Source organism: Ambystoma mexicanum, chromosome 7p (genome assembly GCF_040938575.1).
Source record: "Ambystoma mexicanum isolate Mex_15411 chromosome 7p, UKY_AmexF1_1, whole genome shotgun sequence".
Classification (NCBI taxonomy): Eukaryota; Metazoa; Chordata; class Amphibia; order Caudata; family Ambystomatidae; genus Ambystoma; species Ambystoma mexicanum.
The window spans coordinates 59,951,841-59,970,720 of NC_090939.1; the positions used below are offsets into that span (position 1 = coordinate 59,951,841).

The 18,880-nt window shown below is 44.7% G+C and overlaps 1 protein-coding gene across 3 annotated transcripts in view; it reads right to left on the reverse strand.

Moving 5' to 3' along the window:
- Positions 1 to 18,880, reverse strand: part of TTF2 (transcription termination factor 2) — a 1,006,608-nt gene that overhangs the window by 833,659 nt on the left and 154,069 nt on the right. For all 3 annotated transcript variants that reach the window (XM_069635774.1, XM_069635772.1, XM_069635773.1), the window contains exons 6-7: positions 9,278 to 10,519; positions 7,787 to 7,913 (exon numbers count right to left, since the gene is read on the reverse strand). In XM_069635774.1, the coding sequence (XP_069491875.1) occupies positions 7,787 to 7,913; positions 9,278 to 10,519 (1,369 nt within the window). The remainder of the gene's footprint in view (positions 1 to 7,786; positions 7,914 to 9,277; positions 10,520 to 18,880) is intronic.

Below are 18,880 nucleotides of genomic sequence, written 5' to 3' on the forward strand. Positions count from 1 at the left end.
CATCCATTCGTTCTGTGTGAATGCCATCTCATCAGTTCTGTCCTCATCCCTTTCCATCTCTTTCCCTCTTTATCTGTATCTAGATATGTACTTGCTTGTGCCTGGTCTCCTTTTTCTTTCTCGCGTCCCTCCTTGTCCCTCGGGACGTTGGAGATGATCTCCGTCTCTATCCTTCTCTGGGTTTTTGTCACTACTTTGCGTAGGTGACTCCTATGCAGGGTGCTATATCCCGTGGCTGCTTTAAGCTCCCTCAACGGGTATAATCCTTTGAAGCAAAAAGCTAAGCCAGACGGGGCAGAAGGCCTTTCACCCCCCTCTAGGCATATGTGAAGTATCCAATCTACCAGTGGCTCCTCAATCTGGAAAAGTGAATACCCTTCATTTGAATGACAGACGTAACTTGATGGCCGTAGGCCAACCGTCTTACGCACCGAATTATAGAAATATAGACTGATATGCTTAACCAACAAGCGGCCATTTTAAACGTAGCAAGAATCGCCATTTTGCTTGTTAACCATTGCTCACTGCTTTCTGTCTAAAACTGCTTTGCAGCTTGCAATTCTTGCGGATTCTGCTTACTCTGCTCAACTGTTAACATTGTTGTCTGAATATAAAAGGGCAAGGTCGCGGGACTGAGGAGTTCGTTGAAACCTCCTCATGAGTAGCCCAGAAAAGAATGCCCACGCTCCCTCTCCGTAGCCTTGAGGGAGAGCTGCAGGGCATTTAATGACTTCACAGCTGCCAGCCAGTCTCGCACGATGGTAGGATATGTTAGAATAAAACAGCTAAAGGCTTGAATTATGCTCTTCCTACGGCCCCCCCTTTGCAAAACCCTTTCGAGCGTGTCGGCTCCCAGGACACGAATAGTACCTCATAGATAGCAAAGCATGGAATGTGGCTCTTCCCCCGTGTGCAGCTTGCTTCCAAGAAAAGAATCGTCGTGTTCTGTTCAACAAGTAAAAGATGCCGCCGCACTTTCTAAATTGCACATTGTTACTAGATTAGACATCGAAAGTGTCATAATTGTCATACCCGTCGGAAATGTCCATCGTCATCCCGAGTTCAAAGAAACTTAATAAAGGAGGGTGTTAAACATGACATAGCTGATTGTATGATATGCATTTCGTATATATGTAACTGATGTACGTAATTCACTCTTGCGTCCCTCGAGGTCTAGGGAACTCACGTCACGGGGCATAAGACCAGAATTGGCCAATTGGGACTATTTTTGCTTGCAATAAACCCTAGCATTGGGAATTTGAACCTTGTGTCTGGCGCATCTTTTCGTGTATGGTTATTGCCTTGTTTCCATATCACGAGGGACCCCTAGGGGCCCCTTTCACCTCCTCCTTTTCCTCTTTGGAAGAAGTTCTAAACTAGCTAGGCGTTTGTCTAACTTTTTGCCAGTGTACGTGGCGCGCAAATATGTCAGTTGTAGCAGCACCGTTTTAGATAGTGATCCGCCCTGGGGCCATGGCATAAACATCTTGTGGGTGGTTCCTTTAACCCATTCTGCACTGTACTTTTTCCAGTTTAGGTGCATGCTTTGTCAACTGTTTGCACAAGTGTACTAACGGTGTAACATCGTCCATGCTTAAATCTGTTTACCTTCTCCTCATAACTTTTTGTTATGCTTTACGTTTCTCAAACAAAACAAACAATATGAGCGAGCACCAATCGTCGCAAGCTCCAATACCTTTTTTTCACACAAAAAAATGTTTTTTTTCCTCTTCAAACCTCCACCATCAATTCATACCATACAACATCCTGGCTATACAATCGCACAATTTTCATGCTATTTCCCTCAAAAATGTTCTTACCTCGTGAAGTCAGAGAAAAAGAAAAGCAAGACAGATGCCACAGACTCCGGCCTGCTACATAAATCTCATGCCCCCATCACTATTCCGACATGGAATGTAAGCCCATTTCTTTCAGATCGCTTTATCGATTCTGTTCGTCTACGTCGTCCTATTGATTCAGGACTTTAAATGCAGGCTTCTTCTATCGCTATATTAAAGCGTAGGTATTTGGGCCTATCCTCTAGCTCGGATATCCTCCCGGTATCTTTCTCTAGCTCAGGTATCCCCTCTATCTTTCTCTAGCTGGGGTATCCCCTCTGTATCTTTCTCTAGCTTGAGTATCCCCTCTATATCTTTCTCTGTTGCTCGGGTACTCTCGAGTCACAATTTCTTTCCCCTTATATATACACATTATACTCTTACTCTGACGTTATTTCTGTCCCACCTCCCTCCGTTACCTGCCCTTACTTGTTCTAAGGCATGCAGTTTTTTGCCAAAGTAGTCTTTTTCCACTCACCGTTCGCATTTATTCTTACTCTCTGGCTGCTCGGGATCACTGCCTTCGTTACCGCCTCTCCTTGCTGTTCGTCCGATCAGCTGCTCGTAGAAGTGGGAAGGGGTTTGTGGGTGGGGAAGCACAGGTTCCTTCAGACCTCAACCTATAAGGTTTTCACTTAGACTACCCACCATGGGGAGCCTCTCTGTCTACCTAGCCAGATGGCAAAGGAATTGTGATATTGCCGAGGACCTAGAGTTACTTATGTCGAACGCCAATGCGTGTCTTATTTAATCAATAATCGAAAACCATTAATCTCTGCTACCAAGTGTGCAGTAGGACCCCAGCCGACCCATAGGACTGCGGGTTTCCCAACAACACTTTAAGATGAGCAGCAGCACCCTTGAGATGGATGGGGATGCAGATTAATACTCTTGCATCAAATCAATAATGAACACTCGATAGCTTGGCAAAGGGAGTCCGTTTAATGACTAGTACAAAAAACAGGGAGTTCATGAATATCAGCAACCGCTCGATCTTCCTTCTCGCTTCAACTCCAATTAATTTCAGAAAAAAAACATCATTTATACCAAAAACTCGTTATCACTGACGTGTAACTCTTAAAATCTAGCATGCAACTATTGGTTCTAGGAAGGTAACTTTAATATAGGCACTATATCTGTATATGGTAACGGGGAGTGGGGATTGGATAAACACTGTCAGGTGGGGCATCTAAGCCCTCCCTTCAAAATGGCTACTGTAGACATCATTAAAAATTAGGACGTCTCATTGGTTCTACTAACTGTAGGACCCTTGATTACTTGTTGCACTATGATTGGGTTTGCATCAACCCCACTCATACTTTTCCACTTGCTTAGCAGCATGCAGCATAGCCGTCCAGTTGCAGGGAGTTTGTCTGCACCCCCAGCTTCCCTCCAATTATTGCTACAATCAATCATCACCTCAGTGGTCATGTGTCAATTGTGGTTGGCCTCGAGACTGCTTCTTGGTCTGGAAAAGTTAAGGCGCCTGTGCATGGAACAGGTCCTTGCGTAGGTGTGAAAGTTTCATCCCTTCTTGCTTGTCTGGTCATGTGATTTCGACACCGTGAAATCGTCTTATTCTTCATGCAATTCGTCCATTTCATTTAATTCTGCCAGCCATCTGCGGCTTATGTTGACCTTTCTGAACAGGATACTCTGTTCTTTTCATAAATTGTATCCACTGTTGGTCTATTTCAGCCGATACGACCTTGGCTTCTTGGCACGATTTACCTTCGTCAGAGTTTCTCTCAGTCTTTAATTCTCAATTTGTTTGCTGCAAAGCTATCCTGTTAAGCACACCTGGTATTCACGGGGACGCCACTGAGACCGGGTGGGATGATTTGCATTCTCAACCCCTCTCCTGGTCCCTTGGTAAGGCCTCTGGTTAAAGATGGGTCTGCAATATAGGAGAGTTGGATTCAGTATCAGATTGTCTATGTTTTCCCACCTCCCTTGGCCTCAACTCCTTCCTCCCCCCTTGGGCCCTGTCCTCACCTTAACAATGTAAAAGGTGGATTCTCCATCCTGCTCCTCGTGGCAGGGGCGCGTGAGCAGCAACCAAGTTACTTCACTGGTGCAAGCCCACCTATGGGAATCCAGGCCTACTGCGACTCCATAGGTTTGCCGCTTTACAGTCTTTATATGCAGTTCGTATGTTCCACTTCGAATAATGTCTTCCTTCTTTCCTTTTAGGTATGGAAAGGTATTTTGGTGTTGTCATGCAGTTTGAAGATGAGCATGGGACGGTAGGCGAAAGCGCGGTGTGCGCGATGCTATTCGGTGAGTAATGCGCTGTGCCGTTTCACCTTTTATATTGCTAACCTGTGTCTTTTCTCTCCTTGCAGGTTGCGGTTTTCCTCACCGAGCGCCGTAATGTTCCAGCAATGATACGGACCAGGAGATGACTAACCAGGTAAGAATTGTGTGGCTTTCTTCATTCGGGAGGAAACGTGAGTAAACGCTTAGTAATGCTGTCTTTCCTTCTCCTCTTTCCAGGTTTTGGTATTCCAGGATGCATGCAGTGCTGGAAGATGGAGTTCGTACCTTCAGGTGAGTGGAACTGAAGTCGGCGATGGATTGAAGACAGGATACTGTTCCAGGTAAGTTTCGTAGTGTTCTTTCCCTCTCTGCAGGTCCCTGGTTTCAGGTAAGTTGGCATCAAAGAACTGGACACTGCGAGTGTTACGCTGCCCACAGCAGAATAACGCAAAGCATGTTCTGCTGTTTGGGTGCGGTTTAAATAGTCTCAGGTAAAGTAGTCCAGGTAAAATAGTCCCAGGCCTGCCACACCCAAACTAGTCCAGGTAAAGTAGTCCCAGGCTTGCCACACCCAAAAGACTAGACCGCATAGCTCAGTTCCTTGTAACTGAGCTATGTGTGCCTCCATGTTGGCTGAACCCCCCCCCTGACCCCCAAGTTAAATAGTCCCAAGTAAAATAGTCCCGTTCTAATGTTGGTCTTCATGATGGTTATGAGCCTGGCACCAAGGGTGCAAGGACTCACTCCAAGAGAGTCTTGGATGAGGTTTTAAGGCCTTTGACCTGGCTCTAACTGGACGGCTGAATTGCCAGTGAGGGCCAGGGGCAAGGGTCATGACAGACCTTTAGTAACCTTTGGTTGATTCTGCTCTTATGCATAGAGAAAGTATACTTAAATAAAGTGCTCCTTTTGAGGTAGCTATATATAGGTAGTGCTTGCCGCAATCATTTTACTAAGCATAAGCAAGCCTCACGATTTCTTGCTCCTTGCAGTTACTTGCATATGTACACATTTAAACTAACTGAATATCTTCATTGCGCATATGGCATAATTTCTGGCATCTTGACAGTTATTTCACTTTAGGCTCAGGATGTCATTTATCCATGGTGTTTCGTCGCTTTTCATCACTCACAGGTCGTCATATCTTCTATAAGTAAGTCGGTCCGAGTTCTTGTGACGTCACCATTCGTCTTCCTTCAGTATCTTTTTAGCTTCTTCAGGGATTGCATTTTGACAATCATCGTTCGGTCTCATGCGTCGATATGGTTTCCTCAATGGGTACCTTACTGTCCAGGTTTTCTTAGATGTTGGTACTTCAACAAGTGTTGTCAGTCTGATAGGTACTGCACAGAGCCCCACTGCGGCTCTCTGCTGGTTTATTTGTTCATCACACGTCACATATTTCGGCGTGAACATTCCTGGTACTTCAAAACGGGCGGTTGGAGTGTGAATCAAGCTAGGCAGCTCCTCTACAGTCGGTCCAAAGTTATAGGAAATTTACTACAATCACACTATGGAGGGACATGCACAGGTCACCCATACAAAGAGTAAAAAAGACTAGGTGAGGGGGCAAGGGGGCGGAGATTTCACTTCACCTTGGGACAAGGAAAAATAATTACCAAGTCCAAGCAACATTTTCTAGGATTGACGCAGATCGGGAAGAGTATTCACATTTATGAAATTCTTAACAGATACTACCAACCAGTCTGTGGAGGATATGAAAAGTAACCATTACATGAAGATCGAAAGATACCAAGCATTGTAAATGCACTGCAAGTTAATTTGTGCAATTGTAAAAATACAACAATTCATAAAGAAATAGTCCCAGGACTGAGTCAGTTTCTCCCGTAAAAAAAGTAAAGTAAAGAAGAAGGCTTACTTACATCCAAAAGTCAGTATAGGTTGAAAACAAGCAAAGGATGGGGTGTCATAGAAATCTATGGAGGGAAAGGTGCGAAAAGAAAATCTTTCCTAACCGGGAGTATGAAAACCAGTGCTGTGCACACATGAAGACTTGCCATTCATGCCATGGAGCAAGACCTCGCAGGACAAGGCTGCAGTGTTGTGTGACGCAGGTGCGCAGGAGACTGCCCGTCGATATGCAATACATTGCACCTACCTCGACGCATCCAAACTTAAGAAACTAGGATCAGACCCTCTGCAGCAAAGCCGTCGTAGGACAAGGCTGCAATGTTGTGCGATGCATATGTTAGACCAAGGGGTAACAGCGCAGAGTGCAAACATGAGGGGCAGCAGGCATCCAGCAGCGACCGAAAATAATTAAGAAAGGTAAAGGAAGTTGGGAGCAGCCACTACAGCTCTCTATTAAACTCCCCTGCCTTTGCGTGTACTCCACCCAACCCTGTAACAAAGTACTCTGTCTCTGTGCAACCCTAGGCTCTCCCCCTTGCAGTTAGCCACAATTGTGTTTTGCATCCTTCTCTAGGTCCCCTTTCAATTGTGGTTACTGTTGCTCTGCACTGTGCCCCCAATAGGATCTCCCATTCTCTAGGTCCCCATTCTTTGACTACTGTTGTGCTGTGAAGTGTCCCACTAGGCTCGCTCCCACTCTCTAGCTCACCATTCATCTGCGATTACTCTTGTGCTGTGAACTGTGTCCCATTAACGCTCTCTCCCACTCTCTGGTCCCCACTTAGCGAGGGTTACCGTTTCTACTGTTTGTCACCCGTCAGCTCCTCCTATGTGCTCCCTTCTGTGAGACACTCCCCCTGTGTATCCAGAGCTGTTAGTTAGAAAAAGATCTTTCTACCCAAGGTGTTTTGAGTCCTATGTCGATTTGAGTGCTACATTGCATTGGTGGGCACATTGAAAAACTCCCAGAGGATACATGTCCTGTTGGTGGGTCGCTATTCCAATGGTTGGGTTGTGTAGGTCCACCGTTGTTTCTTACTTCACGTAGGTTGTTCACCAATTTGTCCCTTCGTTAAGTCTGTGTTTAAATGCAAAGGCAGGTTCTAAGAGCGAGTGCTCCCCTATGTTCATAATAGACCATAAGGACCTTCTCCCCTTCTCCCTGCCCCAACCCCCGTCTCTCGCTCTCCTACCACCCCCCCCCCCAACCCCTGTCTCTCTCGTATCCGGTGCAGACGGTTTGTCTCCCCCCAGAGTCCACGGGTGCTCCTCCATGATCTGTCTCTACCCCCTGCCTCCTTGAACTTATCCAGGAGCGTGCTGCACTTATTCAGAGCAATGCTGCCCTGATTACACCCCCCTCTCCCTGGCACCCCCCCTGCCTCCCTTAAGGTTTTCACACTTGCAATCTGAATGACCCAAGGCCTTGCAAGATAGTTTGTCTTGTCGCGTCTAGAAACGCTTATGTACAGGTGCGTTACAAATGACATCAAATAACCTGGGTTAGCTTGCAACTTGAAATATTTCACCCTAACACGCCTGCAGTGCCACAGAGGAATACCACTGGCATATGGGAACCAAACAAATGGCAATTATGGGACACATTTAGATTTGTAAGACACCAACAATCATAGTGGAGTTTTAGCTCTATTAACTATAAATTGCATACAAGTCCTGCATGAAACTGACGAGCTGCATGCACGTAGGCATTAGCCACTCTAGATCACCTAGATCACATTTTTGTTCCCAGGCAGTTGATGTTTTTTTGTTCCAGTATTCGCGCTGAGCAGTTTCAAAGAAAGTGCGGCATACATTACCATGCTCTGGGTTCGCCAGCGTGGAAAGGCTGAGGGTACCGAGGGCTTGCTCCAAATCTTCCACTTGTTTCAGTAGCCGTTGCCCTTTGTCAGGAAGAGCCTTAATATTTACAGTTGCCAAAGTTGCCTGCAAAACATCAGCATGTTACTGCATCTGCAAGGTAGTCGCACTGCGACAAGTTACAACAACCAGGCAAGAGGCAGATGGGAAGCAAAAAAAAGAAGATTAATGCATTGACCTACTTGCAAGTCCCCACTGGCAGTTTCTAACTGGTCAGGAGAAGAATTTAGGCTTGATCGAAGACCTACAAATCTGTAAATGACATACCAGACGCCCAAAAGAATTTCAAACCTTTGTGGCAACACTTATTTAACCCCAATCTAGACATCACTGCACGAGGACAGAGGCAACACGTGATCAAGACTGCTTCTTAATGGACACCTACTACCTTACATGATTTTAACCACAACATTATGTATTGGCGTTCCACGAAAACTAAAAACCCTCAAATCAATGGCCCCTTCTCAGATCGTTTTGTCCTCCAATCCTGCCCTGGTGACCTTATGTTGACAGTAAAGGGACGTGCCCAGACAGTCTTCAACAGGATGGAAACCACACGGATAGCCACTGGATAATACGCATATTTACAAATCCTACTGTTGCGCATCATTCTTCAATCTAGCAATTGGATCAATAATGGTTTGTAATTTAGAATTACAAAGTATGCCTACATGTTCAGATTTATTCTTTCACAGACTCTTGAGTCACATTTAATTAGTGTAGCCGGAAAGTTGAGAAACTAAGCAGTATGAAACAATGGAGGGGCGGTGCATTGGATTAATTGTTCCGTTGGGGGTGCACTTATCGATACGGTTGCATCGGAACACATTTACTGAGATGATGCAACTTTATAGAGCCTGCTAATCTTTGTGCATGATCTACAGAACCACCCCAGTGCCATGTGTTCGGCCTCAGATGGGCTACAGCGTGATGCACTAAACTGTATAAAAGGCACAAAGCAGGGGGTAGTTTGATTTTATGTTCCTCTTTGATGTCACCCTGCAAGTGATCCTCTACCAAGAATCCTCAATGCACTATGACGAAGACAGCATTTTAATTCCGCCAGAGCAAACCCACTGCCAGGGGTGGGAAGATGACAGCAACTACAGCCATGTCTGTGGATGCAGCATGTTAACGTATCTAGCACTCAACATCCCAATCACTTCATATGTGGCTCACCCACGAGCCTGGACTCCCAAACACTTAGGCCCTCTTCCCTTTTCGTTGCTGCACTTGCACGTTCTCAATACTCACAAGGCATAGTAGGTTCGTTCTCCCTCCTTTTCCCTCCACTGCTCTTATTAAATATTGTGTTATGTAATGTATTTCCCTCCCTCGCCCTGTGGGCGCTTTGAAATGGTGTTTTGCTTGTGTATAAGCGCCTAACAAGTAAACAAAAAGCAAATGGCTGCCCAATATAAAGCAGTTACCTTCTTTAATTGAAGTTGTGTCTTGAGCTGGTTGTGCAATTCTACAGGATCCTGAAAAGTAACAGCCGCAGGCCCAAATCCAGGAAATGAGGTGATTGTTGTCTGTACAGTGCCACCAGAGGTCCGAACAGTGGATGGAGCAGACCGAGGAATATCCACTCCAACAACTGCTTTCCCTGCCTTGCTGGAAACAAATATGACCTCCTCTTCAGTTGTTGATGCATCTCCTCCTTCGCTTACATCATTCTTGTATTTTGCACAGTTTTTCTCAGAGGATGCAGCCTTTGGAATCGTACCACTGGAGAGCAGTTTAGAAGCAATCTTCTCACTTTCAGGATGGTCCATGGTGGGCTTCAAGTCCACTCTAGATTTAGCCTCCCCGGAACCACAATGTTCATTTGGTTCCCCTTTCACAGGCTCACTACTTGACTCACCCCTCCTTAGCTGTGAGGGTACCCCTTCAGCCTTAGGGCCTTGCTCCCCAGTCATCCTTGTCTTTACATTAAGGTCTGTATCTGTGCCATCTTTCAAATTCCTTTGATTTCGATCATGGCAGAAGTTGTCCATTGGCTCAGTGGCCTTTCCAATGGGAACACATTCACCCACTTTGCCATTCTTTTGGTTTGGTTTCAAACCAGATTCCCCAAAGTCCTTTTGCTTGCTAGCAATCATCACACCCTCTTTCCTAGAGTTTGCATGTGTCCCATTAATAAAACCCAGCTGTTCTGAGCCAATGGGGTTGGTTGGTGGAACACTTTTTGGAATATGGGGTCTTTGCTTAGATTCACTAGATGCTAGCAGCTTAGCAGAAGTCACTTCACCAGCAGATGCAAGATTGTTATTGCGCTCCTTCACCCCAACATTCTCTGGTTTCTCTAGAATACGTGGTCCATCCTGCAGGACCCGCTGCCCATGCAGTTCCTGTTCAGAATTTTTGTTTTCTCCTATTGGGTCTACTCTCTTTCTTTCATAGGTTTTCTTAACTTTCATGCCCACTGGAAGCTCCCGATCCCTCCAGGACTCTAATGGTGCCTTTTTCTCATCAGCCAGAATTCGGTCCTTTGCTTTGAGTTTCTCCTCCAACTTCCTCTCCTGACGCTCTTCATGCATTTGCTTCCAGACTGAGGGCTCCAAGTTCTCATCAAGGATCTTGAATGGGTTTCGCTCTGGTTTGGGGAGCAAAGGGTTCCCAGAAGCCAGCTGTGAGTTCTCATTTCTTGGAAGCTCTCTGGGTTTTTGTCCCTGCAAAGAAAAAAAAAATATTTAAAACTTGACCTTCTGACATAAATGGCTACATCTTAAGCTTTTAAACTGTTCCACAAACAGACCCTCAATAATAGCAGCAACTTGACACCACAGGCCAGCATTTACATGATGCACTGTTTTTTGCCACTGGGAATAGATCAGTGACACTGAAGAAACAGCCACATGGTAATTTCTTTATTTAATTCTTTTTTTAGCCCTGCAGACAAGCTGGGCGGCGTAGAAGCACAAGAGAATTCACAAAGTAAACCGAGGTAACTGCCAATTTAGGGCAGTGCACCAAGGATTACACATTTTGCATGAAAACCCAGGAGCCGGAAGTACCATAGGTGCCCCTAGCACCTAGGTATGACTGGGGAGGAGGACAGGTGGATGCACTCAGAGGATGAACATGGGATTGAGGTAGAACTGTACACCATTTCGTTTTCATGGGAAAAAGAAACAATGGGCTTTGCGGTCATGCCAAGCACTGGTGACTGTTGTGCCAGATTGACATATTTAAATTGAAAGGGTGGAAGCTTACACAGCAGTTTCAGACTGCTCATGCAGGATTGGTCATTCACAGGGGGATGGCTGACAATTGGGAGTAATCTCAAACAGGACCTTTGTAAGCCTATTGAACGGAATGGGATGAGAGTGAACAATTGTTCAAAGGATTTTTCAGAACCACCATTGGTACAGGTATCTCAGAAGGACAAAATAGTGAGATATGCAATATTTACAGACATTCTAAGCAAATTCACTGATAGCATAAACTGTGGAGTGTACAGGGGCAATCATGTACGGACACTGCAAGTTAAGAGTATATACACACACCAGTGTCCAATTCAGACACCTATCCTTTTTAGGTTTAAGATAGATTGTACAATACACTGTTACATATTGTTGTAGGCTTTGCAAGTGTTTAACAAATTCTACAACAAAAGTTAACTGCAAACATGTTTTTTAAAACTGCAAAAAACACAATGTCCTTGCTAGGTCACAGCTGTTGGGCCTACGTCAAGAGCACGTATGAAGAAGTGTTAAATTAGCCAGGAACAGCTGTAAGAGGAAATTTGAGACTCGGGCTGCAGTTCAATTTTAGCACCAAGTCAATGGCTGTTCCAATGTAATCTATGTTGTAAATAGAATATATACACTCCCTTTATGAATGCAAGATGAGCAGAGATTGAGAGAGAGCGCTCAGATGGTGTCTTTACAGCACACAGTGTAAAGCTGCAGCTGTTTATTTTAACAGTCTCTCTGGGCGTTTTTAAAATCAACACGGTCCTAGTGCTACATGGTGTCTTGAGATTATTTGCTAGACTCAAAGGAAAAATGAAGTATTTTTAATTTAACAATTTGGCACCACCAGATGCAACCTCATTGCAGAAAGATCCCGTTTGACTAAGCTGCCGCGGTCGGATGGCAGGCAAAGGCAGGAGTGCAGTGCATTGCTGTTATCAGGACAAGATGTTTTCTTAGCAGCCACACTTTCCCTCACCAGCCGACCTCTGACACTATGATCTCTGCAACTGAGGATCCCCACACTGTGAAAAGAGGATTTACATTCCTGGTGGAGCAATGGAACAGCAAGCTACAGAAAAAGGGGTGAGACCGTTCCACAATAATATTCTATGATCTGATATTATAAAAATGAAATGCATTTCCTATAGGGAACATAATGTTAATGAACCATAGGGTAACACTTCGATATGTAATGTTTCTATAGGAAGCATCCTGATAATTATAAGAGAAATGCACTTGGTGCATAAAAAGTTAAAAACCATACATGGATGAAACATTGACCGTGTAGATTGCATTGATTGTGAACACACTGCATTGAAGTGAGACATTATCAACACAACTTTGTGACCACAAAGTAAGTAGACAAAGTAAATAGAAAAAGAATGAATGGGATTAAAATGTAGTCAGAGGCAACATGAGTTAGAAAAACATGTGTCTACCCCCACTGGAATGCACGCCAGGCAGGGAATTAATGATTAAAAAAGGTTTGGGTGAAGTGATGTTTCTGAGAAAGTGGCATGAATACACTGCCAACGCCGCTGATCTTTTGACCTGAAAAAAAAACAGGATATTTAAGGGAAGTACTAGCCGCTAAGGGTGATCAGGTTATTAGACCCCTGCAATGGGAAACATACAAGCAATGGGAAGATTTTTCAAGACATAAAACCATGAGAAGCACAGATTAAGAAAAGTATGCCTCAGACAGAACAAGAAAAAAGCATAGATATGATCAGAAAGATGAAAAAAGATGGGATGAGGGAGATCTTAAAGATACAATGAGGATAAAAAGGGTGTCTATGTAGCCAAGGTCTACCCTTCAGTCCTGGCACCGGAATCAAAGTGACTTCATAGAACGAGAGATCCATTGTTAGAATGTTTAATGGTTAAAAGACCACCATTCCTAGATGGCGGCCGGCGTAGGAGGACGTGTGCGAGCGTCTGTCAGGTCCTTGAGTAATAGAAGACATTAGGTTAGGCATTATTAGTGTCAATAGTGGTGCTTCGGTATGTTCAACTGCTTTTAAAAGACATTTCCTTAACCTCACTATATCAGCCAGCAAACATTGTCCCAGTTCAAGATGGTGGAGTTCTTCCTGTTCAGCAGTGATTGGTCATTGACTACTGTGATGCAGTTTGGAACCTTAGGAAAGGTTCTAAACTGCCTTTCATTCAAGATCAGTTCATGGATGGTCACAGCGAATCAGGGCTCCAGTAAAGTCTTAAGAAAAAACTAAAGAAATCTCAGAATATCCGTTTTCAGCTCTTCAGGAAAAGCCAGAGAAATGAAAATTCAGATAAGTGACTTAAGTTATGCAAAAGACATTTAAAAGTCAAGTGTGAGAAATCGTTTATTTTTTATTAGTAAACTCAAGTTCAGTGCTGAAAAGTATTTCAATTTTCAGTTTTTGGAAGAAAGGTTTAGGACGGTATGCTGTTCTACTAAAGTATATATTTTTTGGATGAAGAAAAGTAACTTCAACGCTTTTTAAAATGTTCATGTCTATATGTGCACACAGTTTTGAAATTCAAGAAGCTAACTTGCGCGCAACTGTAGAAGGCTAGGTGCATCGTTCGTATTGCGTTGCGCTTGTCGGCTGCATTAGAAGAAAGGACCTAGTAACGTGGGGCGACGTGTCCAGGAAGTGCTGGTATCCATATAACGTAATACTTATACTTGGGCGTCGAATCTGAGGAGCCGTGTTAGCGTTGCATGCATAGTTGTCTGCGGTTATCTCTGTAGCGGGAGTTATTCAGTGGCAGCGAGCGGCTTCGGTGTGCCGTTACAAGTTGCTCGTGTACGTGTCTCCAATTGAAGACAACGCATCGCGATCCTGTGGCGGCGTGCATCTACTTCATTTGAAGTTAGCAGCGTTCATCTTTTCGCACGATCCAGTGGTGAAGTCTGCAGCACGTAGCGTGTGAGTTCTTAATAACATCAACAATGAACTTTAAATAGAAGCGCAGTAAATATATCTTCTAATCCATCCAATTCTGAGAGAAAACGACTACAAGTGAACTCAGTAAATAAGAGACATTGTAGAGTTTGTTTAAAAGTAAAAATTTGATTTTTGATTAACCTCATAAGTAGCTACCAGCAAGTACTCAAGGCATTCTATACAGTTTTGAATTAATATATTGAAGATTCTACACAACAGAGTTCTCCAGTTAGTTATGAGAAGTTTGAAGTCAAAGAAATTCATTCAGCAGTGAAAGCAAGAAAAAATTAAAGATACATTCTTTCAAGAGTCTCCAAGTAAAGAAACAGACTGTCAGGTAACAAGGGGTTTGGGAAAGTACATATTGCAGAAGTTAGTGAGTTTTCAAATTAGAATTTAATAATTGCTGTATTATTTACAGGAATCCAGAGTTCCATGGTGCCAAGCAGTGAGGACTTCAGTGTTTTCCTGACCATTTGTTATTTTTTCCAATTTCCCCTTTTCCCCCACTCTGGTCAATTCAATAATTGTTCATTTGATTGTTGGATATACTGGTTTGAGGGACTAGGAGGGCTATTCATCTGCTCCCGTAAGAGATCGGCGCTGGGACCCGATAGTCTCTCCTCACCGTGCAGCAACACAAAGCCGACAAAGATGATATGTGGCACAACGCCTACATTACTAACCGTAATTATACTTCTGGTGCTTGTATCCGCTTAGATTCACAGGCTCCGCATAGTCCAACATCCAGTGGCAGTCACAAAGTACTACAAGATTTGTTTTCCAAACTCGAAAACAGACATTGACCGGGTGTGATTAGTAGTACTATCCCTAGTGTGACGTGTACTGCACCTATGGTCCTTCATGCATCGAATTCCCTCAGATCATTTCCTACATGAGGTTGCATGAAGATAGCGGGAGTACAGATGCTGTAAATCAGAAATGGAAAACCCCAGAAAAACCTCCATGCGCCTTCTACTCCAGTAGGGGAAGGAAGGGTGGGTGCATGTGCATCTAAGCAGATACAAGCACCAGAAAAAGGATTACGGCGAGTAATGTATCCCTTCTGGAGCTTGTGGATCTGCTTAGATCACATGCTCTGCATAGAAAAACAAGCAGTATCTGGAGAAGGAGGTGGGAAGTTGAAGGTACAGCTGCAAAGAGATGTTTTAGGACCACATGCCCCACCAGTGAATCTGCTTTAGAATGTGTGTGTTAGGCAAGATTGTATGCGTTACCCTTTGGGTGCACTACAACAACCCTGACCTACAGGTAAATAGGGACCCAGCCTTTGGTAGAAGTCTGTACTACACAGGTTGGAAGTGTGGCTGAGCAGCCAGGCACATCTCAAGAGGGGTCAATGTGAGCTGTAGGTGAGATTCACAGTTACAAGTTTTCAAATAAGCACTTACACACAAGGTTTCTTGAATAAACCATTATTAATGTATCAGTCAGTTAGAATAAGCCGTCTTCAGAAGAAAGCAATATAAAAAGCAACACACAAATACACTTCAAAACTGTACACTTAGTTTCTAAATCAGTAAAGACCCTTTTGGGATGGCCCACAGTCACAACCTACACCCTCAAGTGACTTCAAAAGCTAGGGGGCTGGGGACATTAATACTGTTTGCATTTAGAATACAGTTAAGAGTTGGTAAAATGAAAAGGTTTTTAGAACAAATACCACAAATATTCTTAAGCAGGCAAATCCTTTCGGATCCCCCCCTCTCGCCCACCCCCTAGCAGAGTCATTCAGTATAACAGGTTAAGATAAAGTCAATGGGGGAAAAGTCTTATATATGATTAATCACTTCTGATAGGTAAGTAGAAAAGTCTCTGCACATTGTTTTAGAGGTCTTTGAAGAAAAGAAGAATCAGATGTAAAGCCACAAGCTGATTGGACTTGTGAGTAGTAGGAGATTCAAGCAACTCTACAATGAGAGGTAAGTTCTCTCAGACTTTACAGTACCTTTGTATTGAAGAAAAAGTGCAGCAGAAGACCTCTGTTCCTGTGCAGCTCTGCAGATCTCACTGTTCCTGGGAACAAGAGGGAGGACTTCAGGGGACTCCTGCTCTGCAATGGGACGGTCACCACTCGCAACCGGCAATCTTTCCAACAACTGGCAATCTTTCCAACAAGTGGCACGTCGGCGTTTGAGCTCCTCAGGACTACCACAAAGAGCAACACTGTGGTTTCTGGCTGTCAAGATGGACTTTCCTTTATTCTGGGGTCCCGCTCTATTGAGGGGGCTCTGGCTCGGTCAGTCCTGCTTCCTGGGAGTCCATAGGCTCTTCCTGGAGCTCCTGGCCAACTTAAAAGCAACGCACACAATCTAGTGTTCCTCTCCCTGGCGTTTCGGTTTCCAGCAGCAGCTCTGGAAATGCAACCAGCTCCAAGATTATGTCCAGGTGGCTTACTTAGGAGTCGATTAGTCCCACCAACTCAAGGGGAGAGGTCGTCCTTGCAGGGGCTTCTTTGTCGATACCAATTGAGTTTCAGCAGAGCAGCAGGGCTTCACCGGGCAAACCAATGGCCCAGGAGTTGCAGCAGGCGTCCTCCAAGTTCTTCTTTGGTTTCTTCGTCTTGTGGTCGACTGCCTTCCAAGCCAAAAGCCTTGCCTTTTATTCTCTTCTCTCCCATTCATTCCAGCCTAGCTGTCAGTCACCCAGCAGGGTAGCTGTCCTCGCCGGACAGTCAGCTGGCCAATCACAGAGTGCATTTGGTCTCTGAGGAGACTAAGCACACAGTTTCGGGCATCTCCCTCACTTCCTGCTCTCCCCAGACAACCTGGAGACAGAGGCGCGCTTCACTCGTGAATCCCGCCAAAGGCAAAGCGAACAATGGGACCAAACCAGGTTTGGCGAGCAGAGTAATTCTCAAGTAGGACCTTCCCAGAAAGAAATGGCGAAAAAAGACTGGGCCATTTTGACAAAAATGGCACCCTTGGGTGCTTTACTGCAGCTGCGAACGCAGCCTGTGGTAAATGCACACCACAGTACTTAAAAGTAAACAACTGCCACCAGCCATTCATTGAGGAAAGGGTAACAAAAATGTTACATGAGGAGCTAGACAAAGGGGGATACCAAATAACCCCTCCAGCACCCTATTGTAAGATAGGGTATGCTGGGTCTAGAAAGTTAGAAAGTTACACATTTAAGTAAAGTCAATTTCACTTTACTGCTCTGGGAAACAGTAGTTTATCCCAGAGATGGTATTTAAACCTTTGGGAAATCTGAAAGACTTCCCTGTGCCACTGCACTGAAGGTGCAGTGTGACACAAAGTAAATTATTATGCCTATGGGGTTTGTCACACTCCACAACCAAAGGAAACAGTGTCAGAAATCACATTATAATACGGGAGAGTGGGAAAAGGGGTCTCACTCTCCAGGTAAAAAGAAAAATCAAGTCCTCAAAATCCAGCAAAGTAGTTGGGGGTCTCTAAGGAGGAGGGAATAAGCACATTTCTGAGAATTCACCCTAACAGTGTCAATGCAGTAATGTGTGAACATATGGATGGAACTCCATGTAGCAGCTTTGCATATAGCGTCTAGAGGGACGTTTGCAATGAAAGTTAAGGTAGCCCCCGGTATCTCTCGTAGAGTGCGCCTTGGTGTAAAAGGTAAAACCTTTCTGGATAGGGAATAGAGTTGTATGCATCAGACTATCCATCTGGAGATGGTGACCTTTGATATATGTGATGACCTTCTCTACCAGGCGCTATGGAATCAAATAGTTAATCTGTTTTCCTTAGGGATCTTGTTTTGTTTGCATAGTACAAGACCACGCTCCATAAATCAAGTGTACAGAGGCTTCTTTCTGCAGAGTTTGAAGGATTCTGTAAGAAGGTGGGAAGTTATATGGACTGGTTTACATGGAACATTGAAATTAACTTCGGTGAAAACCTGGTATGTGTTCGGAGGACACCTTGTCCATGTGTACGATGAAAAAGTGGTCTTGTACCGATAAAGCCTGTAGCTCACCGATTCGTTTTAGGCTTGAAGGGTGGCCCCATGAGCTTGGAGAGCACAACATTGAGATCCCAACCCGGGGGAGGGTTGGAAATTAGGGTGGGGGGGTTATAGTCTCTTTACCCCTTCCATGAATGCCTTGATGACAGGAACTTTCCACCAGGACACCTTGTTCTGTGTAGTGGTGTAAGCTGATCGGGCCGCCAGATGTACCTTTAAGGAAAAGAATACAATCCGGAGTCTAGTAAGTTAAGCATGTAGTGTACAATGTTAGCTGGAGAACATTCTAATGGATTTGGTGATTGTGATGTGCACCATATTGCAAATCTTTTCCACATTAAAATAACAGTGCCGTCTTGAGGATATCCATACATCTTCCACAAAGGTGTAAGTGGCCAAACGACTTCAGGAGCCAAGCTGCCAAGTTCATGGATTGTGGGCGTAGGTGGAGAAATGCTCCCTTGTGTTGTGTCAACATGTTGTACGGGCATGGGAGCTTGATTGGGTCGCACATCGCCAGTTTGAGCAGATGCGGAAACCAAGTCGGTCTCGCCCACATAGGAGCAACCAGGATTAGGGCTCCTTGTTCCTGGTGCATCTTGTGCACTATCCTACACAGTACGGTGTCGGGGTGAAGGGGTCAGCGGAGCACATTTTCGACCAGTTCATCCACAGGGCATTCCCCTTTGACCCTGGCTGGGGAAACCTGGACGCAAAGTCTGGGCATTGTGCGTTTAGTTTTGTGGCCAACAAGTCTAGTGGGGGGTGACCCCATAGTGAGTATTCCTTCTAGGATATCCGTCATGTTGCCTCTCGTGTTCTTCTGGTAGAGGGTATCTGCTTAACGTGTCTGCCAGAGAATTGAGTTCCCCTGGAACATTATGGGATGTTAGAAACATGTTCTGCTTGAGTGCCCACCTCCAGGTCT